Below are 25,938 nucleotides of genomic sequence, written 5' to 3' on the forward strand. Positions count from 1 at the left end.
AGTGTACTGCTTCACACTGACAGACCAAACTCACTGTGTAATGCACCGCAAACAGCTGATTGTTTAGTGATGGCCTTGCTGGACTGGTGCGCACCATGGCCAGAGTGCAGGCCGTGGCGGTTCTCCAGCCCATATAGGTGGGCTGAGGTAGCGCAATGACAGAACAACAGTGACTGCCCAGATGTTCACATTTGGTCTGTCCACAATGAAGCAAACAACCTTATTACCTTGGGTATGCCCCCCCCCTCCGAGACACTCATATAGCCGGCGGTCATTGCTTCATTGTGATACGCAAGCCCTTTCACTGCGGCAAGGTAACAATCACGAAGGGGAATTGACACATGTACATGCCTTTTGTTTTGTTGTTGCAGCCGCAGTGCAGCCAGAAAAATTAGGCATGTACAGGCACCAGAAAAATTATTAAAGCGGCCGCTGCTAGCAGCGGCCTTAACAATTCAGGAATCCACCTGGAGTCCAGGACCCTGTTGGTGGTGGTGGAGAAGGCAGTCAAGCGGCCTGCAGGCAGAGATGCTGTGTGGGGACCGACTTATGGTGCAGGCAGTCACACGGCATGCAGGCAGAGATGCTGTGTGTGGGGACTGACTTAGTCTTCGAGCAGGCCTGACTGTGCTTTGCAGACCAGGCATCCATGGTCAGATGGACCCTTGACCCAACACTGTGTGCCAGAGATGACACCACTTGCCTTGCCTTTTTTGAGAAATAATTGCAGCCTGTTATCTTCAACTGCGGTGTGTGGCTTTGCTTTTGTGTGCTGCTTTTTTTCAGGTGATCATCCCATTGCAGTTTGTGCTTTTTCATCATGTGCCTTCGTAAGGTAGTTGTCCCTACGCGGGTCTTAATTTTTCCACGGCTTAATTTTCGGTGGCAGAGAGTACAGATGGCATTGCTCTCATCTGAGGCAGACACACACAAAAATTTTTCCACACAGCTGAACCCTGGGATGATGGCACTTTGGTGATGGCTGCCGATGGAGTGTTAAGTGGGGTGCTAGAATCAGAGCAGGAGGAGGAAGATATGTCATGGTTCCGTGCGGAAGCTGAGAAAGATGAGGTGTTCTGTGTTAAATAGTCAACTACGTCCTGACAATATTGGGGGTTGATGGCACTTGCATTTTTCTGAACACTGTACTTTGGTCGAGGGCCACATGAAATCACAACAGCACGACCTCGATTAGACCTGCCGGGTGGCCTGCCGCTGGCTCTGCCTCTGCCTGTTTTGTCCATATTGGGGGATGAAGTGAAAGGTATGCACTGACTTGACTAATACAATGTGCAATCACACAGGTGCAGTGAAAGGTATGCAGTGACTGCTATATAAAACAGCATGCTGTCACACAGATGCAGTGAAAGGTATGCAGTGACTGGTATATGAAACAGCGTGCGGTTACACAGATGCAGTGAAATGTATGCAGTGAGTGGTATTCAAAACAGCGTGCGGTCACACAGATGCAGTGAAATGTATGCAGTGACTGGTATTATAATACAATGTGCAGCAGTCACACTAGGCACTGAATGTGCTGGGCCTGGCACAGTATAGCAATTAGCAAGGGCCAGCTGCGACAGACAGGGCTGTATATGCAGTGTCAGTGGGCCACAAAAAAAAACACATCACAAGAACATTAGCTCTCAAAAGAGCTGTTTTGGGGTTCTTTTCATCAACAAATATCAGCAAGGAGCAAGCTAACAGACCTCCTAACTATCGCTTTCCCTATCTCTCCAATGTCTCTCCCTTTTCTCACTAATACAGCAGCACACATAGTGAGAAAATGGCCGACGCTGCTGCCTTATATAAGGGGGGGGGGGGCTCCAGGAGGGAGTGCAGCATGATTGGCTGCCATGTGTCTGCTGACTGTGATGTAGAGGGTCAAAGTTTAGCTCAATGATGTAGTATAGGGGGCAGGTCGAACCCACATAAAGTTTGCGATTCGATGCGAACATGAACTTGTGTTGTTCACAAGAATAAGTTTGCGTGCAAACTGTTCGGGACAACCCTAGTTGTAATTATACATCACTGCAGTACAGAAGACTATTAACTTTTTAGCCTGTGGCTGTTTAACACACTTATGTCAGAAAAATGGAATTTTTTGTTGTTGTGTCGTTCTTTCAAAAACCCCAGGGGGCTTACTACAAGCGACAAGACTGCATTTTCACATCGAGTTTGGCAGATGGCACATAGAGCAGAACAAGTGACTTTATTTGGGCAAAGAGGAACTGTGACCAAAGATTGAACTTCATCCCAATCAGTAGCTTATACCCCCTTTCCCACGAGAAATCTTTACCTTTTTTCAAATAAATCAATGGCAGGGGGGGGGGGGGGGGTCTGTGTGGCTGATTTTGTGGTGAAACCCCTCCCACAGTGTGATATCATGACCTTGGTCCTGACTGTTTCCTGTCTGTGAGCCTTGTTGCATTTTGGAAAATAACAGCTGTTTCCAGCTGCCAAGGTACCCGTATCTCCCTCAGTGCATATGTATATCTATAAATAAAAACAACTTTTTAGTCTATCACATTGTTAGGGGGTGTAATTATAGATAGTAGCAGTGTTAAGAAAACTTGCCTAATGTCTCGTCTTGAATCAGTGCTGGCTTACTGAACAGGCAGAGCCAAGATTCAAACTCTGGTCTCCTGTGTCAGAGGCAGAGCCCTTAACCTTACACCATCCAGCCACTGTATAAGCCTGACAGCTGTTTTGCCGGTAACAACCTGCTTCTTCAGAGGCAGAATATACACACAATAAGTTGCAAAGCACAATATATATATATATATATATATATATATATATATATATATATATATATATATATATATATATATATATACTAGCTGGTCACCCGGCGTTGCCCGGGTATGTAATTGGCTAGTGTTAGCTCTGCCCACTTTTTCTAATCCTAACACACAATTACTCGATGATGACCTAGTTTGTGAGCTTTGCAGTCTTTGGCATTAATAATTGGCATTGAAATGAAACAAATTTAATTGGCTGTGGCTCCACTCCTTTGAAAATCAATAGGTGAATTTTGCTTAGCTTTTGTAGGCTCCACCCACTTTTCTGAATATTAATCCCAGTCACCCAGTGACCAACTGTGCAAAGTTTAAGAACCCTGCCATTGACAGACAGTGTAAGAATGGCTGCAGTTTACATTCTAGCAGTGAAATTTGTATTTTTCTCCACCCACTGATGTCCTAATGTTTCCAGGGTATGTATTTGGCTGCTGTTGGCTGTGGCCACTTTTTCTAACACTAACACACAATTGTCAATAGTCATTGGCCAAGTTTGTGAGATTTGTGGTCTTTGGCATGAATAATTTTCATTGAAATGAAACACATCCGATTCGCTATTTTAGGCCCCACCCCTTTTCTAAATATTTAACCCCAGTCACCCAATGATCAACTGTACCAGGTTTGAGGCTTGTGCCATTAACAGTGCAAAAATGGCAGCAATTAAATATTCCCCTGAAAAATCAATAGGTAATTTTTGATTGTGTTTTGTAGGCTCCACCCACTTTTCTGAATATTAACCCCAGTCACCCAGTAACCAACTGTGCAAAGTTTTAGAACCCTACAATTAATAGTGTAAGAATGGCTGCAGTTTACATTTTCCCAGTGAAATTTGTGTTTGTCTCCACCCACTGAAGACTCGGCATTGCCCAGGTATGTATTTGGCTGGTGTTGGCTCCGCCCACTTTTCCCAACCCTAACACAAAATTACTTAATGACCAAGTTTGTGAGCTTTGCTGTCTTTGGCATCAATAATTTGCATTGAAATAAAATAAATCTGATTGGCTGTGGCTCCACCCCTTTTCTGAATTTGAATCCCAAACACCCAATGGCCAACTGTACCAGGTACAGGTGATTAACAGTGCAAGAATGGCATCAATTAAATATTCCCCTTAAAGATTAATACGTGGATTTTGATTGGCTTTTGTAGGCTCCACCCACTTTTTTGAATATTAATTTCAGTCACCCAGTGGCCAACTGTGCAAAGTTTGAGAACCCTGCCATTAATAGTGTAAGAATTGCTGCAGTTTACATTTTCTCAGTGAAATGTGTATTTGTCTCCGCCTACTGATGACCCAGCATTGCCCGATTATGTATTTGGCTGGTGTTGGCTGCGCCCACTTTTCCTAACCCTAACACACAATTACTCAATTACTCAATGACCAAGTTTGTGAGCTTTGCGGTCTTTGGCATCAATAACCTGCATTAAAATGAAACAAATCAGATTAGCTGATTGGGGCTCCACCCCCTTATATAAATTTAAACCCCAGTCATGCAATGATCAACTGTACCAGGTTTGAGGCTTGTGCCATTAACAGTGCAAGAATGGCAGCAATGAAATATTCCCCTGAAAAATCAATAGGTAATTTTTGATTGTTTTTTGTAGGCTCCACTTACTTTTCTGAATATTAACCCCAGTCACCCAGTAACCAACTGTGCAAAGTTTGAGAACCCTGCCATTAACAGTGTAAAGGTGCGTACACACATGCGACTATAGTCGTTTGTAACGATCGTTCCCCGATCTTTACCAACGACGATCGTTACAAAAAACGAACCACCGACTATTAAGGCAAACGACGAACGAGCCAAATCGCTACAAAAGAAAGTTCTGTCTCGGCGGATTTTAACCAACGACGATCGTTTGCAAAAGTAGTACATCGTTGGAAACGATCGTTCGTACTAGGCTTGACATGCGCATTTCACTATTTCTCCATGGAACTTCTCATTTTTATGCGCAGGCGCAATAGTTGCTTTCTGTGATGTAACGTTCGTTCTAACGATCAGATCGTTACACACATTTTAAAACTATCTTTACTTAGGTCGTTCTTTCATCAATTAAAAGTTCGTTCGTCGTTCTTAACGAACGATCGTTGTCGCATGTGTGTACGTAGCATTAGAATGGCTGCTGTGTACATTTCCCAGTAAAATTTGTATTTGTCTCCGCCCACTTATGACCCCGCGTTGCCCGCTTATGTATTTGGCTGGTGTTGGCTGTGCCCACTTTCCTAACCCTAACACACAATTAATCAATTACTCAATTACCAAGTTTGTGAGCTTTGCGGTGTTTGGCAACAATAATTTGCATTGGAATGAAACAAATCTGATTGGCTATTTGTGGCTCCACCCCCTTTCTGAAATTTAACCCCAGTCACCCAATGATCAACTGTACCAGGTTTGAGGCTTGTGCCATTAACAGTGCAAGAATGGCAGAAATGTAAATATTCCCCTTGAAAATCAATAGGTGAATTTTGATTGGCTTTTATAGGCTCCAACCACTTTTCTGAATAATAATCCCAGTCACCCAACGACCAACTGTGCAAAGTTTGAGAACCCTACCATTCACAGCGTAAGAAAAACAAAAGTTTGCTTTCTTAAAGGGAAGGTTCAGGGAGGGGATTAAAAAAATAAAAATAAATTTCCACTTACCTGGGGCTTCCTCCAGCCCGTGGCAGGCAGGAGGTGCCCTCGCCGCCGCTCCGCAGGCTCCCGGTGGTCTCCGGTGCCCGACCCGACCTGGCCAGGCCGGCTGCCAGGTCGGGCTCTTCTGCGCTCCATTTCCTGGGACTTCTGCGTCCCACGCCGGCGCGCTGACGTCATCGGACGTCCGCCGGGCTGTACTGCGCATGCGCAGAACTACTGCGCATGCGCAGTACAGCCCGGCGGACGTCCGATGACCTTCCCTTTAAAACAGAAAGAATTTGCAATAATTCAGGTTAGAGTGAGCTTGAGATGTCTCCCAGTGTATCACTGCTGAATATATGCAAATTAACCATTGTTACCCTTAGAAGCTAAACACACCTTCAGAACCACTGGAATGCAATGATGTGTCAGTTTGTTAATTTGTACAGAGCCATAATAATGCAACATGCATACAGACTGTTTTGGATTGTTTGATTCTCATCAGTGTATGGCATGGAATAATTTGGCTCTATGGAGTAGGGCTTGTAACAACCGAGAGGTACAGACTAACCAGCAAGGTCATGGTGACCCAGAACTCATTGGAGTGTATAAGGGACTACAATGGTCCTAAAAGCCCCCTTACTAAGATGTTAAGAAAAACAAAAGTTTGCTTTCTTAAAACAGAAAGAATTTGCGATAATTCAGGTTGGAGTGAGCTTGAGATGTCTCCCAGAGCAACACTGCTGAATATATGCAAATTAACCATTGTACCCTTAGAAGCTAAACACACCTCCAGTGTAACAGTGTAAGAATGGCTGCAGTTTACATTTTCCAGTATTTGTCTCTGTTTGGTTATGGGAATAAAAAGTATCCTATATTTTATTCCAGGTAATGTACTATGTGTGTGCCAAATTTCATTCAAATCCGTTCAGCCATTTTTGCGTGATCGAGTAACAAACATCCAAACATCCAAACTTTCCCATTTATTATATTAGTAGGATATACACACACACACACACACACACACACACACACACACACACACACACACATAATACATAATCATATGCATAAAGGGCTTAACGCACCCCAGGGATACTCCCCACCGCCATGCGCGCAACTGTTAAACAGCGCCACCCCGAGCCACTGGCTTTCACAGAGGATCCTAACACCTGTTACCCCCAATCTTTGCTACATGCGTTCTGATGCCGGTCATTTCCTCTCTTCTACTCAGGCAACAGTAACTGCTTGTATGCCCAGAGCTATTGCACAAAACCTCCCAATAATTTCTGCAGTGATATAAGTTTTGAACGCTGGTGAATCCTCTATAACTAGAAATACTAAATACGGTAACCTGTTATGACAATTCTAACTTATCTGAGTATTTTTCTTTGTCTTAGATCTCCTCTACCCTTATGGACCCGCAATAGACGGTACTACTCCAAAGTCAGATGATGGAAGTACCCCAGCTATACCTCTCTCCATTGATCTCCCTATTTTTGGACATAACCACTCTTATGTTTATGTGAGTTAGACAATAATGGTTTCTCAATTAATGGTTTATTAATCGATTATCTCAAAAACTGCAAGGTTTTTTTTAGAAATATTTTTACAATTGTCCACACTTTTCTCCTAAATATACCCCAAGAGAAGAGACCCAGCACCGTCTTCAAGTGTATTATAAGCTCTTTTATTTATTTAAAGCATCAAAAAGACAAAAAGGGCAAGTCTGTGCGACGTTTCAAGAGGCGCCTCCTCTCTTTCTCAAGCTGACAAGCCCTCTGAATACATGAAACACAATCAGCCTTAAATAGTCCTTGCTCCACTAGGGAGCCAATCAAAATGGTCTGGACGCCCTGTCATCAACCAATTAGGTTAAGTTCCTACTTGCAGGCCCTCCCATCTGGTGGAGGACCTGATGGGGAACTACATCTATTTATACACTCCAATCATTTTAAAATGGCCGCTGGAGGGCCGACCAATGAGGGTAGAGCATGTTCTGAATGGAAAAAATGTCATTCAACCGTCATGCGGAAATCCGCGTTGAAAATCCGCATGTGGTTGCGTTCAATGCGTATGCGTAAAAACGTACGCGTAAAAACAATATTCCAATACTATAACCACGCGGAAATCCGCATTGGATATCCGCATATGGTTAAAATTAATGCGTATGCGTATAAACGTACGTGTAAACACAAGGAAGCAAAAAAACGTCTAAACCATAGACGTTTCAATCCAATCGCCTATACCGGTTACGCATAAAATTGATCTTTACAGATTGAAAAATGTACATGCTCCTAACCCTAATAGGAATGAGTGTCAACAATATATAATAAGAAAAATCTGAAAAAAATAAAAAGGAAAAAATGACAAAACTCACGCTAGGTGTCTGGCGGCCACCCACAGCGGCGGCCAGACACCGAACGTCACAACAAAAATAAACCACATCTCACCCTCCCAGACTGGCGTCCGCCTTAATAGCGGTGGCCAGTCTGGGCTGGCGAGAACAAAATTACCAATTCTGTCCCGACTGGCGTCCATCCCTGGCGGCCAGTCGGGAAAGAAACAGGCAAAAAATCAAAAAAAATATGCTTTGAAGGCCAACCCGGACTGGCGGCCACATATCAGCGGCGGCCAGTCCAGGAGAGCCAACAAATCAACATAGTCAATAAATAAATATTTTTTTCAAACAAATAATAATAAATTTTGCTATAAGCTCCTCTCCCCCCCGACCGGCGGCCACCAATTGTGGCCGCAGGTCGGGAAGGATCAGAGAAAAAAAACAGAACCAACCCAAAAAGAAGACTCCAGGCGTCCAGACCAAACAATAAACAACAAGACATCTATCTATAAACACATGGACCCAACTCGCACTCCCGGTTAAGACCCCCTGGACAAAGGGCATCCAGCTTCCTAATCCAAAACAACTCCCGTCTCAATAATAATTTGACCCTATCACCCCCCCCCCCTGCGTGGCGGGGGGACAGAGTCAATCACCTGGACCCTCAACTGGCTAACATTATGGCGACAGGCAGAAAAATGGCTAGCAACCGCTTGTTCAGATGTGCCCGAGCGGATAGCTGACTTATGCGCAGAGATGCGCATTTTAAGTATCTGTGTGGTCATCCCCACATAAATCAATCCGCAAGGGCAAATATACCCGGCAAATTTGGTGAAGAATAAGATTGCATTTATATAGGCTTTGCAATTAACCGTGAAAGTTGCTGGTGTTTACAGTAACATAAATGGCAGAAATTGGAATTACCTGGTGAAATTTGCAATTCTGTCGGATTTGGAAATTGGCAATTCTGACCACCGCTAGTAACTACTACATGTATGGTATTGGCAATTCTAACCAACCCTAGTAGCTACTAGATGTGTGGTATTGGATATTCTACGCACCCCAAGTAACTACTACATGTGTGGTATCGGCAATTCTAACCACCTCTAGTAACTACTAACTACATGTGTGGTATCAGCAATTCTAACCACCCCTAGTAACTACTAACTACATGTGTGGTATCGGCAATTCTAACCACCCCTAGTAACTGCTACACGTGTGGTATCAGCAATTGTAGCCACCCCTAGTAACTACTACATGTGTGGTATCAGCAATAGAGATGGCCCGAACGGTTCGCCCTCGAACGATTCCAGGTGAACTTTAGGTGGTTTGCGTTCGCCGGCAAAGGCAAACTTTTGCCGAAGTTCGATTCGCCCCCATAATGCTCCATTAAGGTCAACTTCAACCCTCTACATCACAGTCAGCAGGCACATTGTCGCCAATCAGACTACACTCACTCCTGGAGCCCCACCCCCCCTTATAAAAGGCAAGGTTCTCCTGCCATTTTACTCACTCGTCTGCCTACAGTAATTAGTTAAGGGACAGCTGCTGACAGACTCTGCTAGGGAAAGCTTAGTTAGGCTCTTGTAGGCTTGTTAGTGTAACGAAAATCCCACGACGCCGGACGGATTGCAGAAATATGGTCGCATCCGTTCCAGCATGAGAGTTTCCAATGCGGAATGCGGAAATTTGGCCGCATCCGCTGTGCAAGATCCTCCAGGTGCACCGCGCCACACTCACCGGCGTGCTGCACATCGGGGCTCTGCCATCTTGCCTCTAGGGGGTGCACGCGCGCACCAGGCACGCCTTGATACCCCTAGAAAGTGTGTCAGCTGATCTGGAGACTTCTCTCCCAGGCAGTATATAAGGAAGTGCTTTTCAGTCACACTTCGTCTGTGTTTGCGATACCCCGTGTCAGCACTCAGACCTAGTCAGTTCCCGTGTGATAATCTGGCAGGACCCCGGCTCTTGTCACACCTAGTCAGCCTTGTATTTGATATTGTGTTATATACTGGTTTATCGCCAATATACTGTATACACATATTATACTGTCTTGATTTATCGTGTATGATTCTGTTCCTGTCTTGACTATTCTTCTGCTTCCTGATTCTGTACTTCGCCAGCCCGTACCGTTATTGACTATTAGCTTGGTTTCCGACTATTCTCTTGTCTCACGTTTCTGTACTGTTGCCGCCTGATCTGTTGCCGAACCTCATTGTGTCTGACCTTTCTGCCTTGAGTGGAACGTCTCCCACTGTAGGGTTCTATCAGAGGCTTGCCTCTTTGAGACGACCGCCACTAGCAAACCCTTGCTGCTAGAGGCCGAGACTCCTCCACTCCGTCCTTTGGAGGATCTCACACACGGGATTCCCATTCAGAGGTAACCACACCTCTGAGGAATTACTGTGTGGTGGACTTTTACACATACTTGTGAATTTACACTGTATATTATTGTTGTCTGCTGTTCCAGCTTACTGGAGGTAGTATCTCTGTGCCCTATAGAGATACTCTATTGCGCCAAGCACCTTCTTGCATCTGATAGTATCATGTCACGCTATACTTGCATTATTGGTGATTCTGCAGATCACCATATAATCAGATATAGCATCTGTATTATTGGTGATACTGCAGATCACCAATAAACAGAAAATCTGTGCTTACTGACACCAATCGTTACAGTTAGCTTGGTCCTGGTTGATTGTTATTCCTTATATTGCACCCCACCACAGCTTCCTCCTCCTCCGGAGGAGGAGGAGAAGGGTCTTGTCTTCCAGGGAATTGTTGGATTTCAAAAGCCAGCTTACATACCTTGGCCAGGAATCGGACCCAGGTCTAGTGTTTGGTAGGCAGCTATATTCACCACTATACCACCACCAACACTACATGCTGAAGCCAGCCTAGCATGCACCATTATGATATATCCAAGAGAAAAATTAGCTTGCTTAGGGATTTGTAGGATTTCAAAAACCAACTCACATACATTGGCCAGGAATCAAACTAAGACCTACCGCGTGGTAGGCTGCTATCCTAACCATTATACCACCAACACAACACACTACAATGCTACATGCTGAAGCCAGCCTAGCACGTACCATTATGATATATCCAAGAGAAAAATGAGCTTGCTTAGGGATTTGTAGGATTTCAAAAACCAACTCACATACATTGGCCAGGAATCGAATCTGGCTCTACCGCATGGTAGGCTGCTACCCTAACCATTATACCACCAACACAACACACTGCAATGCTACATGCTGAGGCCAGCCTAGCATGTACCATTATGATATATCCAAGAGAAAAATAAGCTTGCTTAGGGATTTGTAGGATTTCAAAAGCCAACTCACATACATTGGCCAGGAATCGAACCCAGGCCTACCAAGTGGTAGGCTGCTATCCTAACCATTATACCACGCGGTAGTTGGCTACCACGCGGTAGTTGGCTTTTGAAATCCTACAAATCCCTAAGCAAGCTCATTTTTCTCTTGGATATATCATAATGGCACAGCATGTAGTGTTGGTGGTGGTATAGTGGTGAAGAGAGCTGCCTACCAAGCACTAGACCTGGGTTCGATTCCCGGCCAAGTTATGTAAGCTGGCTTTTGAAATCCTACAATTCCCTGAAAGACAAGACAAATAAATAACATTTATATTGCACTTTTCTCCTAGCGGACTCAAAGCGCCAAAGCTGCAGCCACTAGCACGTGCTCTATAGGCAGTAGCAGTGTTAGGGAGACTTGCCTAAGGCCTCCTGCTGAATAGGTGCTGGCTTACTGAACAGGCAGAGCCAAGATTCAAACCCTGGTCTCCTGCATCAGAGGCAGAGCGCTTAACCATTACACCATGCAGCCACTGCACCCTCCTCCTCATTAGGAGGAGGAAGTCCCTCCTTCCTCCTCCTCCTCCCTTGGATTACACTTCCTGATGTTGTAAAGCAGTGTAGGCCTGCAATTGAACATTCAATGATATTTCTGACCTTAAAACACTGCTTTGTGTCAAATCCAGATTTTTTTCTGGGACTTTTGATGTCTATTCCACTCAACCATGTCTCCCTCCAGGTATTAGACCCCTTGAAACATCTTTTCTATCATTTTAGCCAGCATAAATGTTTCTAAATTTTCAAGTTCGCCTCTTCATTGAAGTCTATTGCGGTTCACGAACGTTCGATCCAGGTCGGATATCTGATTTCAAAATTTTCCAATCCAGATCCGAATCGGATATCCGACCTCAGTATCCAGATTCGGATATATGGATAGGAAAACCGGAAGTGATACATAGTGACATAGTTACATAGCTATTTTGGTTGAAAAAAGACATACGTCCATCGAGTTCAACCAGTATAAAGTACAACACCAGCCTGCTCCCTCACATATCCCTGTTGATCCAGAGGAAGGCGCAAAAACCCTTACAATGCATGGTCCAACTAGCCCCTAAAGGGAAAAATTCCTTCCCGACTCCAGATGGCAATCAGATAAAATCCCTGGATCAACATCATTAGGCATTACCTAGTAATTGTAGCCATCAATGTCTTTCAATGCAAGGAAAGCATCTAAGCCCCCTTTAAATGCAGGTATAGAGTTTGCCATAACGACTTCCTGTGGCAATGCATTCCACATCTTAATCACTCTTATTGTAAAGAACCCTTTCCTAAATAAATGGCTAAAACGTTTTTCCTCCATGCGCAGATCATGTCCTCTAGTCCTTTGAGAAGGCCTAGGGACAAAAAGCTCATCCGCCAAGCTATTATATTGCCCTCTGATGTATTTATACATGTTAATTAGATCCCCTCTAAGGCGTCTTTTCTCTAGACTAAATAAACCCAGTTTATCTAACCTTTCTTGGTAAGTGAGACCTTCCATCCCACGTATCAATTTTGTTGCTCGTCTCTGCACCTGCTCTAAAACTGAAATATCTTTTTTGTAATGTGGTGCCCAGAACTGAATTCCATATTGCAGATGTGGCCTTACTAGAGAGTTAAACAGGGGCAATATTATGCTAGCATCTCGAGTTTTTATTTTCCTTTTAATGCACCTCAAAATTTTGTTAGCTGCAGCTGCAGCTGCTTGGCATTGAATACGATTATTTAACTTGTTGTCGATGAGTAATCCTAAGTCCTTCTCCAAGTTTGATGTCCCCAACTGTATCCCATTTATTTTTTATGGTGCTAGACCATTAGTACGTCCAAAATGCATGACTTTACATTTGTCAACATTGAATTTCATCTGCCATGTATGTGCCCATATAGCCATCCTATCCAGATCCTGTTGCAATATGACACTATCTTCCTGAGAGTTGATGATTCTGCACAATTTTGTATCATCTACAAAAATAGCAACATTGCTCACTACTGCATCTACTAGGTCATTAATAAATGAATTGAAGGGCACTGGACCCAGAACAGACCCCTGTGGGACCCCACTGCTAACAGTCTCCCATTTTGAGTACGATCCATTGACCACAACTCTTTGTTTTCTGTCCATTAGCCAGTTCCCTATCCATGCACACAGACTCTTCCCCAGTCCATGCATCCTCAACTTTTGCACCCGACCTTTGTGGGGAACAGTGTCAAAGGCCTTTGCAAAGTCCAAGTATATCACATCTACAGCATTCCCAATATCCATATTAGCATTCACTACCTCATAAAAGCTGAGCATGTTAGTCAAACAGGACCTGTCTTTAGTAAACCCATGTTGATGCTGAGAAATAAGATTATTTTCTAGTATGAAGTCATGTATAGTATCTCTTAGTAACCCCTCAAATAGTTTGCATACAACTGATGTTAAGCTTACAGGTCTATAATTTCCTGGATCTGATTTTTTGCCCTTCTTAAATAATGGGAAATTGTGGGCTGTATGCCAATCCACTGGGACTCTGCCAGTTGAAAGAGAGTCACAAAAGATAAGATAAAGGGGTTTATCTATAACTGAACTTAATTCCCTTAGAACCCGAGAATGCATGCCATCCGGGCCAGGTGCCTTGTCTATTTTTAATTTATTTAGTCTTGCCTTCACTTCTTCCTGCGTTAAGTATTTAATATTACAGTTAGAAGATTGAGACTCTTCTGCCTCTGTAATTTGCAACAGTGCTGTTTCTTTTGTGAAGACAAAGGCAAAGAAAGCATTTAATAACTCTGCCTTACCTTGGTCATCCACCATTGAGTTCCCACCCTCATCCTTTAGGAGTCCTATACAGTCAACCTTTCTTTTTTTAGAGTTAATGTACTTGTAAAACTTTTTGGGTTAGATTTGATATCCCTAGCGATTTGTTTTTCAGCTTCAATTTTTGCCTTCCTAATTTCTTTTTTACAATTTTTATTGCACTCCTTATAATTGCTTAGTGCAGCCTCGGTCCCCTTTAAATTGCTTTGAAAAGGGTTTTTAGGGTAAATGAGGCATGTAGCATCATTATTTTTTAAAGGGGAACATTAATTGATGATGTGGGGACTTAAAATCTCCCCTCAAAAAAAAAATGGCTTTCAATTAACATCAGGCCTAGGTTTCAGACAGCGGTCGTGCAGCCTAGCCCACATTGTGTCCAACGTCTAACAACTGGGACATGGCAGTTTTCAGCCCAGACACCTCCAAAAAATTATGCAGCAATTGTGTTTTGGGTTAAATATAGGTGGTATCAGTGGCCTGTGGCACCCTGGCGGTGTGAGCAGCACAGGAAGCAGGAGCAGGGCAGTGCAGCAGCGGCAGGTGTAACGTCTGCCAAGAGCATGCCGGACGTGGCACTTTGCACATGGCACTTTGCATGTGTTTGCACGTGGCACTTTGCACGTGGCACCCTGCATTTGCCACGTGCCACGTGCAAACACGTGCTAAGTGCCACGTGCCAAGTGCCACATGCAAAGTGCCACGTGCAAACACAAGCAAAGTGCAAAGTGCCTGAAAACATGTGCCACGTGCAAAGTGCCAAGTGCCACGTGCAAACACATGCAAAGTGTCACATGCAAACACGTGCAAAGTGCCAAGTGCCACGTGCAAACACATGCAAAGTGCAAAGTGCTACGTGCAAAGTGCCACCTGCAAAATGCAAAGTATGCATGTGGCACTTTGCACGTGTTTGCACGTGGCACTTTGCACATGTTTGCACGTGGCACTTTGCACGTGTTTGCACGTGGCACTTTGCACGTGTTTGCATATGTTTGCACGTGGCACTTTGCACGTGGCACTTTGTACGTGGCACTTTGCACATGTTTGCACGTGGCACTTTGCACATGTTTGCACGTGGCACTTTGCACGTGTTTGCACATGGCACTTTGCACATGTTTGCACGTGGCACTTTGCATGTGTTTGCACGTAGCACTTTGCACTTTGCATGTGTTTGCATATGTTTGCACGTGGCACTTTGCACGTGGCACTTTGTACATGGCACTTTGCACATGTTTGCACGTGGCACTTTGCACATGTTTGCACGTGGCACTTTGCACGTGTTTGCACGTGGCACTTTGCACATGTTTGCACGTGGCACTTTGCACGTGTTTGCACGTGGCACTTTGCACATGTTTGCACATGGCACTTTGCACGTGTTTGCACGTGGCACTTTGCACGTGTTTGCATATGTTTGCACGTGGCACTTTGCACGTGGCACTTTGTACGTGGCACTTTGCACATGTTTGCATGTGGCACTTTGCTTGTGTTTGCACGTGGCACTTTGCACGTGGCACTTTGCATGTGGCACTTGGCACGTGGCACTTAGCACGTGTTTGCACGTGGCACTTTGCACTTGGCACGTGGCAAATGCAGGGTGCCACATGCAAAGTGCCACGTGCAAACACGTGTAAAGTTCCATGTGCAAAGTGCCATGTGCAAAGTGCAAAGTGCCACATGCAAAGTGCTACCTGCAAAGTGCAAAGTGCAAAGTGGCATGTAGCACTTTGCACATGGCACTTTGCACGTGTTTGCACATGGCACTTTGCACATGTTTGCACGTGGCACTTTGCACGTGGCACTTTGCACTTTGCACGTGTTTCCATGTGGTACTGTGCATGTGTTTGCATGTGGCACTTTGCACGTGGCACTTTGCACGTGTTTGCATGTGGCATTTTGCATGTGTTTGCACGTGGCACTTTGCACGTAGCACTTTGAATGTGGCACTTTGCACTTTGCTTGTGTTTGCACGTGGCACTTTGCACTTTGCTTGTGTTTGCACGTGGCACTTTGCACTTGGCACGTGGCACATGCAGAGTGCCACGTGCAAAGTGCCACGTGCAAAGTGCCACGTGCAAACCCGTGAAAAGTGCAAAGTGCCACGTGCAAAATGCCAAGTGCCACATGCAAACACGTGCAAAGTGCAAAGTGCCACGTGCAAAGTGCCACCTGCAAAGTGCAAAGTGGCATGTGGAACTTTGCACGTGGCACTTTGCACGTGTTTGCACGTGGCACTTTGCACGTGTTAGCACGTGGCACTTTGCAATTTGCACGTGTTTGCATGTGGCACTTTGCACATGTTTGCACATGGAACTTTGCACGTGGCACTTTGCACGTGTTTGCACGTGACATTTTGCACGTGGCACTTTGCATGTGGCACTTTGCAGTTTGCACATGTTTGCATGTGGCACTTTGCACTTGGAACTTTGTATGTGGCACTTTGCACTTGGAACTTTGCATGTGGCACTTTTCACTTTGCTTGTGTTTGCACGTGGCACTTTGCACTTTGCATGTGGCACTTTGGACGTGTTTGGCACTTGCATGTGCCAAGTGCCTTGTGTCACCTGCCACGTGCAAAGTGCCATGTGAAAAGTGCAAAGTGCCACGTGCCAAGTGCAAAGTGCCAAGGGCCACGTGCCAAGTGCCACGTGCCGAGTGACAGTCAGACAACAGAGGAGAGGACACTAACTGTCACACTGGCACCGCTCAGCAGCACAGCAGTTCTGTAGAAAGCTAACATGGTAGTACTACTACTCTAACAACTACTAGCACTGACTGCAGTACCTACAGTACTAACTACACAATTACACAGTAATGCTATTCCCTAATCCCTAACCTATACTGTAGCTAGCTAAGGCTAATAGCTGGCCAGCAGGCAGCAGCTGGCCTGGTCTGAGCACAGCACACACACAGACACATAGCAGCTGCAGCGGCCCTGAGCTCACACTCTGTCACACAGTGAAATCAAGCTAATTAACGATTTAACAATAGTGTAGTAATAGTGAAGGAGTTAATCACTGAACAGCTGTAGGTTTACACTGTATACACACTTGCTAGGCCAGCAACACTGGAGCATGTCTCTCAGTGAGCATTCACAAGCAAGGGATGCTATTTCTCATCATGGCAGCCCTCATTATTATACAGGGAAGGCCAGTGTTCCTTTCTGTGTTTGGGTGCCAGGGTTTAGGCTGGGAGCCCTCTGATTGGCTCAATGAGGTCAGGTGGGGCTGGCCAGGGTTCCCCTCTGTGATTGGTTGCTAGGGCTTCTGCTGGGAGCCCTCTGATTGGCTCCAGGACGTCCTGGACATCATACAGTATCTCAATAGTCGGATATCTGCCGGATATACGTGGTATCCGTGGATATCGGCATTGGCCAGCCAACTATCCGCAGATAGCTATCCGGATTTGGGTCGAGGTATCCGGTATCTGAATCCGGTCAGATAGCTGAAAAAATGTCGGATATCCGGGTTACCCGGATATCCGGAATCCTGATGAACAGCACTACTAGTAACTACTACATGTGTGGTATCGGCAATTCTAACCACCTCTAGTAACTACTAACTACATGTGTGGTATCGGCAATTGTAACCACCCTTAGTAACTACTACATGTGTGGTATCGGCAATTGTAACCACCCTTAGTAACTACTACATGTGTGGTATCGGCAATTGTAACCACCCTTAGTAACTACTACATGTGTGGTATCGGCAATTCTTACCACCCCTAGTAACTACTACATGTGTGGTATCGGCAATTGTAACCACCCTTAGTAACTACTACATGTGTGGTATCGGCAATTCTTACCACCCCTAGTAACTACTACATGTGTGGTATCGGCAATTCTTACCACCCCTAGTAATTACTACTTGTGTGGTTGATGATGGGATGGGGGGAGGAGGAATAGGTGGGTGGAGTCATGAAGTCACAAGCAAATTTGACCAATTTGGCTATTCTAGAATTTTTGGGGAACACTTGTATTTTTACACAGATAAGGTTATCAATAATGTCTTCCCACAAAATACATTTTTCCTGCAAAATACATTTTACGATATTCACAGGCTTACTCTAAAAAGTAGACTCACTCCACCCTCAGCGCATAAATAATAATCTCTTCACATTCTTCAATCTTACCTAACAATCACAATATTGACTCCGAAAGTATCTTAAATCGGACCTGAACTCTGAACTTCCTCTCTGCTATAAAAGAGAAGCACCAGCATAATAACCTTTAAAGAACAACATTTTTGTTGTTGTTGCAGCTGATACAAATCCTGCAATAAATCTGCAGTGTGTCTACTTCCTGCTTTCATGGAAGCAGACATATTGTTAACATCCTGTGCTTTCAAATGAGCTTATCTGCCGTGGCAGTCAGCTGACACAGCTGAGAGATTAAATTACAACTTGTGATTGGACACAGATGAGCGGAAATTAGACAGACCAAACTCTCTACATGTATATAGGGTGCATTTCTCTGTTTTCCTTCTGTTCTGTGCAAGAGTCCACTTTAAGGTAAAAACATTGACACACTAATGATGTATTTCTTGGCCCTCACAGGTGAACAACAATGGCTTGCTATCGTTCCATTTCCGCACTGGACAATTTATAGCTCAGCCTCTGCCGGTGGCGTATGGAAATCCATTCCTAGCTCTCTTCTGGGCAGACATAAATAATCAAGTAGCAGGAGATATCTATTATCGACAGAGCACCGATCCCGATCTACTGAGCCGAGCCACGTCAGACATCAGAAGCCACTTCCACAATAAGGATTTCACAGCACAGTGGGTGTTTGTGGCTACATGGGACAGAGTTGCTTATTATGGGTCTTCAGGGAATAAGGTACACAAAGCTTTACTCTGGAAATGTTATCTTTTTAAAGAGAATGTTTATCTGGCATAGCTGCAGCAATAGCAGCCAGAAGATTTAAGGCAGTAGCAGTGACTCCGCAACACTATCAATATGTGTGCTAGGACCGATTTTGAAACTGTAGGAGGACAACAGAACTAGGCCCTTTAGAAACCAGCACCACACATATATAGTATTCAAAAGTAAATACAAATTTTATGCAATACAATTCAGAACATCACTATAGAAACATAAAAACAATAAAAACATTCATGCTGCCTGTAGCATCAATAATGATTAGCATAAACAGTATTACATATCCTACTAATATTAATATAATAAATGGGAAAGTTTGGATGTTTGGATGTTTGTTACTCGATCACGCAAAAATAGCTGAAAAGAAATTTGGCACACACATAGTACATTACCTGGAATAAAGTATAGGATACTTTTTATTCCCATAACCAAAAAGAGGGCGGAGACAAATACAAATTTCATTGAGGAAAAATGTAAACTGCAGCCATTCTTACACTGTTAATGGCAGGGTTCTCAAACTTTGCACAATTGGTCACTGGGTGACTGGGATTAATTATATTGCATTGCATATTTACATTGCTGCCATTCTTGCACTGTTAATGGCACAAGCCTCAAACCTGGTACAGTTGATCATTGGGTGACTGGGGTTCAATTTGAGAAAGAGGGGTGGAGCCACAAACAGCCAATTAGATTTGTTTCATTCCAATGCAAATTATTGATGCCAAACACAGCAAAGCTCACAAACTTGGTAATTGAGTAATTGATTAATTGTGTGTGAGGGTTAGAAAAGTGGGCACAGCCAACACCAGCCAAATACATAAGCGGGCAACGCCGGGTCATAAGTGGGCGGAGACAAATACAAATTTTACTGGGAAAATGTAAACTGCAGCCATTCTTACACTATTAATTGTAGGGTTCTCAAACTTTTCACAGTTAATTACTGGGTGACTGGGATTAATATTCAGAAAAGTGGGTGGAGCCTACCAAAGCCAATCAAAAATTACCTATTGATTTTTCAGGGGAATATTTCATTGCTGCCATTCTTGCACTGTTAATGGCACAAGCCTCAAACCTGGTACAGTTGATCATTGGGTGACTGGGGTTTAAATTGATAAAAGGGGGTGGAGCCACAAACAATTTTATTTGTTTCATTTTAATGCAGGTTATGGATGCCAATAACCGCAAAGCTCACAAACTTGGTCATTGAGTAATTGAGTAATTGTGTGTTAAGGTTAGGAAAAGTGGGCGCAGCCAACACCAGCCAAATACATAATCGGACTATACCGGGTCATCAGTGGGCAGAGACAAATACACATTTCACTGAGAAAATGTAAACGGCAGCCATTCTTACACTGTTAATGGTAGGGTTCTCAAACTTTGCACAATTGGTCACTGGGTGACTGGGATTAATATTCAGAAAAGTGGGTGGAGCCTACAAAAGACATTGAAAAATCACCTATTGATTTTCAAGGAGAATATTTAATTGCTGCCATTCTTGCACTGTTAATGGCCCAAGCCTTAAACCTGGTACAGTTGGTCATTGGGTGACTGGGGTTCAAATTTAGACAAAGGTGTGGAGCCACAAACAGCCAATTTTGTTTAATCTCAATGCAAATTATTGATGCCAAAGGCTGCAAATCTCACAAACTTGCTCATTGAGTAATTGAGTAATTGTGTGTTAGGGTTAGAAAAAGTAGGCGGAGCCAACACCAGCCAAATACATACCCGAACAATGTCAGGAAATCAGTGGGTGGAGAAAAATACAAATTTCATTGCGCAAATGTAAACTGCAGCCATTCTTACACTGTTAATGGTAGGGTTCCCAAACTTTGCACAGTTGGTCACTGGGTGGCTGGGATTAATATTCAGAAAGGTGGGTGGAGCCTACAAAAGCCAATCAAAATCTACCTATTGATTTTTAAAGAGAACCCGAGGTGTGTTTAAAGAATGTTATCTGCATACAGAGGCAGGATCTGCCTATACAGCCCAGCCTCTGTTGCTATCCCAAACCCCTCTAAGGTCCCCCTGCACTCTGCAATCCCTCATAAATCACAGCCATGCTGTGAGGCTGTGTTTACATCTGTAGTGTCAGTCTCAGCTGCTCCCCCGCCTCCTGCATAGCTCCGGTCCCTGCCCCCGTCCCTTCCCTCCAATCAGCAGGGAGGGAAGGGATGCAGGCGGGGACTGGAGTTCTGCAGGAGGCGGGGAGAGCAGCAGACTGACACTATAGAGATAAACACAGCCAGCTCTGACAAGCTGTTTGTCAGCAGCATGGCTGTGATTTATGAGGGATTGCAGAGTGCAGGGGGACCTTAGGGGGGTTTGGGATAGCAACAGAGGCTGGGCTGTATAGGCAGATCCAGCCTCTGTATGCAGATAATATTCTTCAAAGCCACCTCGGGTTCTCTTTAAGGGGAATATTTAATTGCTGCCATTCTTGCACTGTTAATGGCGCAGGCCTCTTGCACTGTTAATCACCTGTACCTGGTACACTTGGCCATTGGGTGATTTGGGTTCAAATTCAGAAAAGGGGTGGAGCCACAGCCAATCAGATTTATTTTATTTCAATGCAAATTATTGATGCCAAAGACCGTAAAGCTCACATACTTGGTCATTAACTAATTGTTCGTTAGGATTAGGAGAAGAGGGCGGGGCCAACACCAGCCAAATACGTACCCGGGCAACGCTGGGCGTCCAGCTAGTATATATATAAAGCACTAAAAAAGTTAATTGTGATAATAGATCATTAAATAGCACATCCGCCTGGGGTCCTCTCTCCCTCTTGCCTGCCTGCTGCTTGCATTCCCATCCGGATAAGTATATTGCTCTTTTGTTCACTCTATTACTTGCGCAGTATGCAGTATCATAGTCACTTATTGGGAATGTGTATCTCAGTTTCATAGGAATTTGTGTGTTCACAATATATGTTATGATCATATTGCATATTATTACTTTTTGCATCATATTGATAGCACTGTGTGGTTTTTGTTATCATCTTGATCATCTTTCTCGAATTGCCACTAGGGATCTTTTGCACTTTATCACTGATATACTCGCAATTTACTGAACCCGGGTTCAAACCCCTGGGGCTATTTAAATTCCTCTGGATTTACAGCCAGAAGATTTTCTCAAAAACTACAAGGTCTTTTTGAAATATTTTTTTGACTTCTACCCATTATTCCCCTCAACATATGTAGAATGTATTTTGGTGGCAATAGCATGTATGGGCATTAAATTACACAAAATTACAAATTATTACAATTACAAAATTAATTACGATCTTTTTCACATTGCAAATTTTGATGTGAAATTATGTCACAGTATAAATGCATGCACAGATACCTTCTGTTTACTTTTCTGTAACTTATATCATCTAAGCAAACAGTCCAGTATACATTTTATCAATGGCTTTTTCTTTCCATTAACAACATTGGACTCCACCAAGGATGATTACTGAATAAGGTAGAGTCACTGGGTAATACTAAATACTATGCCATTGATACCTTTTGACATTTAAAGGGGAACTGAAGTAAGAGGTATACGGAGGTTGCCATATTTATTTCCTTTTAATCAATACCAGTTGCCTGGCAGCCCTGCTGATCCTCCGCCTCTAATACTATTAGCCATAGCCCCTAAACAAGCATGCAGCAGATCAGGTGTTTCAGTCTTTAAAGTCAGATCTGACGAGACTAGCTGCATGCTTGTTTCTGGTGTTATTCAGATACTACTGCAGAGAAATAGACCAGCAGGGCTGCCAGGCAACTGGTATTGCTTAAAAGGAAATAAATATGGCAACCTCCGTATACCTCTTACTTCAGTTCCCCTTTAAATGTCAAAAACCCTGCTGGTCTATTTCTCTGCAGTAGTATCTGAATAATACCAGAAACAAGCATGCAGCTAGTCTTGTCAGATCTGACTTTAAAGTCTGAAACACCTGATCTGCTGCATGCTTGTTCAGGGGCTATGGTTAATAGTATTAGAGGCAGAGAATCAGCAGGGCTGCCAGGCAACTGGTATTGCTTAAAAGGAAATAAACATGGCAGCCTCCATATACCTCTCTCTTCAGTTCCCCTTTAAATTCTGCTGGTTGAGCAGAGAGCATTATTTACATATAACAGGCATTGTTTGGGCTATAAGGTCTAATGGACCTCTCATGTAAGTTGTTACATGTTTGTGCAGATCCACACTTAATTAAAAAAAAATAATTGGAAATATATTTTGCTGTTCACTTTTCTATGTTTAGACTATTTCACTAACAATTGACAAGGTCACGGGTGCATCTTGCTTGAGGGATTAGACCATGTCCTCAAACCAGTATTCTTCAACCTAAAGCCCCATCTACACCATACAATTTTTTGTCCGATTCGATTCATTGATTTGATTCAATTCCATCCGACATGTCCAATCGGGATTCGATTCGATTCAATTTGCCATTGCAAAACAATGGCAAATTGAATCGAATCGAATCCCGATCGGACATGCCAGATTAAAACTGTATGGTGTAGATGGGGCTTAAATTCAAAAGGACATGATGAAATGATTGTCTGCAAACATTTATCAATCTTGGATAATATGGATTTGAGGACATGGGATAGACTCACAAAAAAAAAAAATGCCACCCATGTCCTTCATTGGATGGGTGTTAATTGGATGGATGTTAAGCAGCCTAACAATCGAGTATTCAATGCCCTAATTTAACCTGTTGCGGACCGCTCCATACCGACTGACATGAATGCGGCGGCAGCCCCAGGACCGCCGATTGGTGTGAACAGCTCTCTATGTGGCTAGCAGGAGATCACGTGTGCTGATGCACGCGCATCTCCGCTTGGAAGGCTCCGCCTTCAGTCTCCCATCGGCGATCGCTGCTCGGAGACTGAAACCGCCGATCATGCGTGCGCTGGCGTGCTCCTGTGCTACCCCCAATAGCCCGGAGATCAATGAATGGGAACATTGTTCCCATTCATTGATCTAAGTCCCCGGTATAAAAACTGTTTTCAGAGACCGCAGTCTTTCTGAAAAGAAAAATATATATATGTCACATCCTCCTCTCGCTCACAGGATAGAAAAACTAAAATCTCACTGTGGCCATCTTGTAGCCAAATAGTAAAACCACATGCACATACATTTTTATTACAAAAAGACACAATAAATTACATTTAAAATTAACTGTTTACCTCCCAAACCCAAAAAATAACCAAATAAAATGTTTAACTAAAAAAAATAAAATAAATAAATAATAAAAAAACCCATAAATAGTTACCTAAGGGTCTGAACTTTTTTAATATGCATGTGAAGAGGGTATACAACTAATATTTTTTAAATTATAAGCTTGTAAATAGTGATGGACACAAAACTAAAAAAAAATGCACCTTTATTTCCAAATAAAATATTGGTGCCATACATTGTGATAGGGACATAATTTAAATGGTGTAATAACCGGGACACATGGGCAAATAAAATGCATGGGTTTTTAATTATGGAAGCATGTATTATTTAAAAGCTATAATGGCTTAAAGAGAACCAGAGATGAAGCACCCTCTTGTATTTTACCTTATAAATCAGTGGGAACATGACAGTAAACACCTAATCTGCTCTTTGTTTCATTGTTCTCTGTTTAATCTGACTGTTATCAGCTGTGATAAGAATCCCCGACTGAGCACTCAGTCTAGCTTTGCTACAGAAAGATTATAGCTGAGTCTGTCTTCTCTGGTGTCTTTTCAAGCCCAAGCCTGCCCCCTTGTGGCTCTGCTATAATGACTCAGCTATAATTATTCCCTGCAAAGCCAGATTGAATGCTCAGTCCGGGATTCTTATCACAGCTGATAACAGACACTTTTAGCTGTGAGGATGAAACAGAGAGCATGGTAAGTGTTTTCTCTAATGTTCTTACTGATATATATGGTAAAATACACAAGAGTGCTTCGTCTCTGGTTCCCTTTAAAACTGAGAAATAATGATTTTTTTCCATTTTGTTTTCTTAATTATTCCTGCATTTTGAAAAAATAATTCTTAGCAAAATGTACCACCCAAAGAAAGCCTAATTGGTGGCGGAAAAAACAAGATGTAGATGTCAGGATCTCTCCTGTAGCATGTTCTGTCCAGCAGTTCTGACTTATCCGCTTGCATTCGGTTCGCAATAAGTCTCATTTTAATTTGCAATTACTCTGCAGTTCAGAGCAGCTCAGGATGCTGTCATGATTCCTCCTATTGCTTGCTGCAGTTGAACTGCAGCCAGATAGCTCTGGATTTTCTACATGCATGTTGTTGCATAATATTTCATGTATTTGTTATGAGAGTCATTTTTCACAGTCAGCTAGCAGCTTGTACTCAAGCCAGCTCAGGACTGAGTACCGTAATTACCATTCAGCTGTGTGGGAATTTGCTTCCCATTTCAGACTCGGCCCGACATAGCGTACAGCTCCCTAAGTTGTTGCTGGGTCCGTGCTGTGAAAATATTGTGTATTGCCTTGCTTTGTATTTCCATGCCTGCTGGATGTTTGCTGCACCCACGGCAGGTAATTGAAGTCCACTATCCTGCTATTTGGAGACTGCCTTCACCATGCTGGTGACTGGTAGTTATCCTTCTTGCCTTGTTCCTGAGGACGTAACTGAAGCAGCGGTTGCCATTAGTTACGCTCCTACCTGTTTGTCTTGTTTATGTCAGTGTGAATGTTTGCCGTCCCTCGGGCAGCGACTAGATTGGCAAAGCATTCCGTCTGTCTGTTTGTCCTGTTACTCAGCGTGAGGATTAGTGTGGCGTCGCACTAAGCAGCCATTGTATATTAATGCGACTTTCATTACTCAGTTAATGTATTTCAATGCGACTGCCAGACTGACTTAGATACGACCTTAGCTTTACTGACCATTCTCTCGCCTAGTCCTTTGTACTGCAGCCATCTGATCTAACATGTATGACCTTGGCCTGTTACCGATTTAGATTCCGCCTAGTCCATTGTACCGCAGCCATCTGATCTATCGTGTATGACCTTAGTCTGTTACTGACTCTGATTCTGTCTAGTCCACTGTACCACTGCCATCTGATCTATCGTGTATGACCCTAGCCTGTTACCGACTACGTCTGTTGTGTATTGTATCACATAGCATCTAGCGTGATAGGCGGTATCGGAAGCCAAGAGCTGCAGTTGCTCTGGGC

The 25,938-nt window shown here is 43.6% G+C and overlaps 1 protein-coding gene across 1 annotated transcript in view; it reads left to right on the plus strand.

Annotated features, from left to right (window-relative positions):
- Positions 1–25,938, plus strand: part of LOC137522292 (uncharacterized) — an 83,746-nt gene that overhangs the window by 13,977 nt on the left and 43,831 nt on the right. The window contains exons 3-5 of the mRNA XM_068242322.1: positions 6,818–6,942; positions 18,462–18,743; positions 25,181–25,300. Coding sequence (XP_068098423.1) covers positions 6,818–6,942; positions 18,462–18,743; positions 25,181–25,300 — 527 coding nt within the window. The remainder of the gene's footprint in view (positions 1–6,817; positions 6,943–18,461; positions 18,744–25,180; positions 25,301–25,938) is intronic.

Source organism: Hyperolius riggenbachi, chromosome 6 (assembly GCF_040937935.1).
Source record: "Hyperolius riggenbachi isolate aHypRig1 chromosome 6, aHypRig1.pri, whole genome shotgun sequence".
Taxonomy (NCBI): Eukaryota; Metazoa; Chordata; class Amphibia; order Anura; family Hyperoliidae; genus Hyperolius; species Hyperolius riggenbachi.